This window comes from Apaloderma vittatum, unplaced genomic scaffold, assembly GCF_000703405.1.
Source record: "Apaloderma vittatum isolate BGI_N311 unplaced genomic scaffold, ASM70340v1 scaffold40506, whole genome shotgun sequence".
In the NCBI taxonomy this organism is placed as follows: domain Eukaryota; kingdom Metazoa; phylum Chordata; class Aves; order Trogoniformes; family Trogonidae; genus Apaloderma; species Apaloderma vittatum.
Genome location: NW_009721919.1, coordinates 259 through 6,905, shown reverse-complemented (window position 1 = coordinate 6,905; position 6,647 = coordinate 259). Strand labels below are relative to the sequence as shown.

At 35.1% G+C, this 6,647-nt stretch overlaps 1 protein-coding gene across 1 annotated transcript in view; it reads right to left on the bottom strand.

Moving 5' to 3' along the window:
• Positions 1-4,766: 4,766 nt before the first annotated feature.
• The window catches only part of LOC104275580 (acylphosphatase-2-like), a gene marked incomplete at its 5' end in the record, with an annotated part of 2,016 nt that continues 135 nt past the window's right edge, over positions 4,767-6,647 (bottom strand). The window contains 2 exons of the mRNA XM_009871574.1: positions 4,767-4,880; positions 6,325-6,341. Of these exons, the coding sequence (XP_009869876.1) occupies positions 4,767-4,880; positions 6,325-6,341 (131 nt within the window). The remainder of the gene's footprint in view (positions 4,881-6,324; positions 6,342-6,647) is intronic.

The window sequence follows — 6,647 nt, the reverse complement described above, 5'->3', positions numbered from 1 at the left end:
AATTTAAGCAGTTCACAATTTAGCCTGGCAATTTTGAGCAATAAAATAATAATCACAGATAAGAAATTAATTCTTCCAACATTCAGTATGAAGAGAGATGGTCACATTTACTGTTATGCTAGCCACAAAAATGATAGTTTAACATAATTTAATGTTCCAGTATAGGTTATTTTTACCTTTAAACAAACAAAATTAAAATCGAGTACAAAACCCTGAGCTTATTATATTTGGACCCACACTGAACTATGAAAACCCCATCATATTTCTTGTCACCTGACTGCCAGACTCCCTGAAATACCACAAATCACCTTCAGCAGTGATTTATGTAAAAACTGTACCTCATTACAATCATAAATGAGAACACATTGTAGCCCTTTTTCATATTTCACATTTTAGTGAAAAAAGAAATCTTAAAGAATGTAATTTTAATTATCCCCTCCTTTTTCCTTCAAAATATATCAGTCAGTTTCCCAAGAAGAGCACATCGAGGAAGTATTTCAGCCATACTCTTAATGTCTCATAGATGCCTCATTGACAAGACACCAGGTAAACATTAAGTGCTCTGCAGATGTATGTTTACAGAAAATAAACATGTCAAAAGGTATCAGTTCACACAATCTTATAATTGTTTTCTGTAACACCGAAGCATATAATGAACAGTCATAGTGACTGTATATTAATTTCTACCGTTATGCCTAGGTTCATGTGCAAAGAAGCATCAGCTTCCTTTCCTAAACAACACTTAGACTGAGCTGAAAATTTTTTAAAATATCTCCATTTATTTTTTAAAACACTTCCACTTAAAATGGAGAAAAATCTTAAAATATAGATTAAAATCTGCTCATTTTATATCTCAACATAAATTAGGTCTTAAGATTTAGTCACAGTCTAAATATGAAGGGGTTTTTTACTAGCATTTAGTTCCATTTCATGTCATCGGGGCTATTCTCTGCAAACAACTAAAAAATTTATATTGAGGCAGAAAGTATTTATTCAAGGCCAGTTGGTACAGGCGGGAATTGTGACTAATGAACAAGACAGAATGACAGTTGCAAAATTAACTAATGCAGAGTTCCCTTCTCCTCTTTTACATGGTAAAAATCTAGATTGTTTTCAAGTCTTATGTCATCTATATATTTAATAGTAATCCTTAACTGACATTAAGTAAAACATTCAAATTACATTAGTGTTACTTTACTAATTAAAAACAATTTTCAAGACAAGCAATCTATATTTAATAGCATGGTTTTCTACAAAGACATGAAGAACACTATATACCACTCATGTCTAGAAAAATGTCCTAAGATTTTACATTTTAAAGTGTTAGCTTCATTTGAAATCTCCAATTTTTTGAATAAATTCTGAACTTGGCAAACTACAAGAGTCTCATCTTCCTTTTTTAATGGATAACTAAGTGTTTTATCACCATCCGAAGTTCAAAAATTCTCGTAGGAAAGCCATTTCTAGCCTGTGAATGCAAGTTGCTATGGCAACAACCACCATGACTACAAAGGCTCTAACCTTATTTAATGGATAAAATGGAAAAATATCACAAGATACTATAATGAAAAACCCTGCACTATTAAGTCTTCCTGAAAAAAAACCACACCAAAGAACTACCACCTCTACCCCATTTAATATCTGGCCTGGAAAAGAAAAAAAAAAAAGCCTTCATTTTACCATAAAACCTTATGTCATTATGTTTTAGAAATGCTGTGACTCTGCTTTTCTTGTGACTTTAGTATTCTTTGCCTTGCAGACAGGTGGAAGACTGAAAATGAGCTTTTAGTACCTAAAGATAATGGGTGTTATCTATGTGGAACAGTAGCACCAAACGTAAGAGGGCTATAAAACACAGCAGGGAAAAAGGTAGTGAAGAAAAAGATGGATTCTACCACGAGAGTCTAAAAATAGATTCACTTCAGAGGAAGGATGTGTAGTTCAAAGCATCTACAGAACAAACAACTCCATCTAGAGGCTAAAAAGCAAGGGATATTAAAGCAAACTTAGAGGTTCTCTACACTTCTTCAAATACCCTCTAAAATGGTCTGCAAGATCTCCCAACTAAAATGAAAATCTGGCTTCAAAATACGTTGAGTTAAAGTCACCTGATCTTCGAGAATCTAAAAGTTTTTCATTACAAACAGACTGAAGACAAATCTTGCAACGAAAATATCTAAAAATCAAAACCTGCTCCTTCCTACCTTAAGCTGCCAGGATTTCAGTGACCTGCACAACAAAAATCAAGCCTCAGGAAAGTCAGCAAATTTTGCCAGTGTTCAGCGTTACCAAGATTTCACCATCACAGAATGTCAATCAAAGACATCACTTCAGCAAAAATTCACACTCATGTTCAACACTAAGTGAATGGCTCAATAAGAAATGAAACTTCTTGCACACGCAATTTTCCAGGCCTCAATTCTTCATACTTACCCACTATTTTCCACTTATTTCCAGAAGAGTCGGAATGGCCCTGCTAAGCTGCTGCACACTCCAGAGCATAATATTTTGCATGTCATCCTTCCAAGTAATTTATCATAATCATATTTTATTTCTGCAGGGAAACAATTACTTCCACATTTTAGGACAAAACCCAAGCTTCAGCATGCTGCACCAGGCTCAGGCAAATGAGGCCGGTTTTCCCTGGCAGGATGCTTCCTAGCTGTGCTTCACAATGCAAGTAATGATAGAAAAGAGAATTAAAAGGGTCAGAAAATCAGGGGCAAAAGACTACTGCTGAAAAACCACTTGGTTAGAGGTCTGCCACATTACTGCTCCAGAACAAAGGCATTCTTTGTTATTCACTCCATGCTTTTGGTAACACTGAACTGTCACATGATGTTTTTCCCACATTTTTTCTTCTTACACTTTCCCTGTCTTTATCCTCTTCTCAAACCCGTATTCCTCTTTTCCTCCCTCCCGTATTGCTCTTCCTGTTTACCTGTTCTAGAATCGTACTTTATAATGGCATCTCTACTCTTTTTAGCCTATGTTCTTGATTCTATTTAGCATTATGAAAATATAAACATTGTTCATGATAAACCACAACACCCCTTCCATCTTCCCCTAAAAAACAGTATCAGGAACAAGCCAGAACCAGCAAAGCAACTGACAAATCATTTTATTACTATTAACATGTGATTTTACAAGCCCAAGTGTGACACCTCTGAAAATCAGGCTGTTCTGTGCCTAAAGTTTAATCTGGAAACTTATGCAAGTGTGAAAACGCCAGTCCAAAAGACACTGCACAAACTGCTTTTGAAATATTTCTACAAGGTAACACATTGTTCCAATATTTGCAATGGCACTTACCAGGAATCCTTCTTGAAATATCTTACAATATTGATTCACGTGCTGTATTCTTCTGAAAAGTGTCCAATTTGTCTGAACATACGAGATATCCAAGTTTCTAAGAGTCATATACATATGGTCTCTTTCAGGGCTTTTAGGTTCTGAGCTTGCATAGGAAGCTGGTACCAGAATTTGCTCCAGATTATTTATCACAGTTTGAATACAAACGTATGTTTAGGATCACAGGCTTATATTAAATTGCCATAGCAGAAGCAAGCCTCATTTTGTTTTTATTTAATATGGCATTTTCAATAACCCTTGAATCTAGAACACAGTATTATGAATTCCTAGGAAGCATGACTGAGCATTACAAAAAATGCTGTATGCTCTGGAAAAGACTTCAAGAACTCAAGACTATTTTGATCTCCTTCAAGTAACATATACCGGCAGAGAAAAATAAGGACCTTCGAAGCAGCTATTCATATACAGTCACTCCCTTTACATGTGCAAGTTCACCAATTTAATACCAAAAATAAACTCACTACATTTTTGATACATCAGAGCACATGCAGGGAGCAAGGCAAAGTGAACTGTTTCTCTTTCAGCATTCTACTCTAGAATCTGCAATTTAACAAGCCATATCTCAATGCAAACCTCAAAATCGTAATTCAACTCGAGCACTGCAGCATTGGTCCCACATTAGAGTGAAAACATTGACCGCCTGCACAAAATGAAGAAGCAGCAACTTAAAACAACTTTTTATTTGCTCTGAATATCAAACACAACATATCATCGAAAGTTTCAACATCTTTTTTGTCAAAATCCAGCTTGCTGACCCGATTTAAAATTGTAGAACAATGTAAATAGGAACTGAATTGGGCTTTGTGTTTTGCCAGGCATCATTTCCTCAGTGACAGCTGTAAGCATTTGTAAATTGGAAGTTTAATACAGAAAAATCATAACTATTCATTTAAAGAGGCCAAAGCACTTCAAAATTTATTTCCAGATGGCAGAGATTACAGGCCTCTGCTGAAATACGTATTAATGTTTTCTTTTGTTTTGTTTTTAAATCAGGGGAAAGAAAATCCTATTTAAAGCCAGTTTCCTTTAAGCACAGGCTGAGCAAGCGTTTAAAAAAGTTCTTCAGTCAGTTTCTTTATAGAGATGTTTTGAAGAATTAAAACAGATCTGTGCTCACATGTATGAGAAAAGGCTTTTTCTATATTTTATAGGAAAAGAATACTTTAGGGAAACACATTGACAAACTGCATGAGACTAGAAATTAAAACCGATGCTACACACTGCTTTTAAAGCTTAAAGACTTTTTATTACAGCTTAAAAAAAGAGTACATCCCTCAAAAGTTAAACTGATTATTGGAAGCACTGTCACATTACTGACACATGCATCTATATGTCACTTTGCATTAAAAATGCTTGTGTAAATGACTTTAAGACTAAGAAGAAACAAAAAATACTTACATTGCATTTACTTTATCTTCTGGGCCCTGAACTTGTCCCGTTACAGTTCCTTGACTGGTATTTTTAACCCATCCAACCACTCCTAATTTCCTAGCTTCCTCTTCTGTGTACTAATTTGAAAAATAATGAAAGAGGACAATCAGTGTCAGCATATACAACATATGAGCACCACTTAAAACCCCACTTTCACAGTTTTAAGTCCTACACTTACAAAAAATAAATTTCCATGTACAATGCCCACACTCAGGCATTAAGATACTGTCAGCTCTGACGTTGCAGCAGAAACAGCCAATTTTTGAACAAGAATGAGATTTTACATATACATAACAAATGCATAAGAATCCCCACTTTTGTTTTCACAGCTTTTAATACTTTTCTTCAAAAAGTGCACATATGGCTCCCACCAAGACATTACACTGCTTGTAAAAAAATTCACCTTTCCCTTTGCTTTATCCTATGTACATGCATAGAAACTTTCTAATTTTTTTCCACCATTCACAAGGAGGCTAAAGACTTGCTCTCTCCATTTCAGAAAATTTTAACACAGTTTTGATCACAAAGGACTCTGCTGAGTCCATGCCACTCTCTTGTACTGACTCTATTCCTTTCTATAGCTCCTATCACTGCTCATTTGCTTCTTCAACAATCGGTGTCTGAGTTCATTAAATCTGCTATATATACAAACTCTATAGTTTCTTTTCTCCACTTTTACTTCCTTTCCACCTGACTTTCACTCTTTAAATTCTACCCCCAGCTGCTGCATTACAACTAACAAATAGCAGCAAAGGTCATAATCTAATTATACTTTATTATTTTTGCAATACTACAAGAAATTATGGTTTCCCAGCTATTAATTTCCTGTAACGAAACCAAAAACTTCCAGATATCCTATTTTCTGAGGATTTGTTGAGGTTTTTTAAGCTTTCTCCTTTTCTCTTTCATGTACATGTAAAATATATGCACGGTTTTCATAATTTGTCTCTGAACACCGAAACAGCAGGGAACACAAAGCCTATTTTGCAGAAATCCATCAAATTTTTCTTCCATGTAGGACAATAAAAACACTATTAGTCCAGATAGTGTACTTCATTTCATTAATAGCAAATTAATGAAACGCCACAGATTGTGTGTTTGTAGCACATTGTTACAAGGAAACACAATACGATTCTTGAAGTACAGGTACTAAAACCACCATTAAAAAAAAATAAACTGGAACACACTGTTTCAGAAGCCAATATCAAGAACTTCAAATCTGACCTTTCTGAAGATTAACACGTTACTTGTGGTTGCTTTATCACAAGCAATCCAAACACAATGTTTGGGTACTATACAAACAAGCAGCGCATTATAAGTTTTTAAAAGTCCAGTTTAATATCATAGTAATACAAAACAAATATATTTTTCCTTTCGAATCCACTTACAATACTTAATCGTCTAACCTAGAACTCAAAGTTCAGGTTGGCTATGTTTATACTCTACAGACCTGCTGCTGTATTTTTAGCACTGGAAACACTACACTGTAAAGCAGAAGTGGGAAATCAGACACTGCCTTACCATCCTGAAACAAACACCTAGAAAAGAAAAGAAAACATATTAAAGTAATTCAAAAAACCAGCAGTTCCAGGAATTTCACTTAATATAAAATTAAACTAAACTACAGACAAGTAATCTGTGGCCTTTCCTTACGGAAATATCAGCGAGTAGTTATGAGACTTTAACACTGAGCAAGCTCTACTGAACGTGGGTACAAAGTGTCCTTGAACCTTCCCCTCAACAGGCGACTCTTGTCATTAATGCAGTCAGCACACACGTCGCCACTTGTAGCGAAGACGCTGCAGTACGGGAATTGCCTTTGACTTAATTTTTAAGTTTTGCTG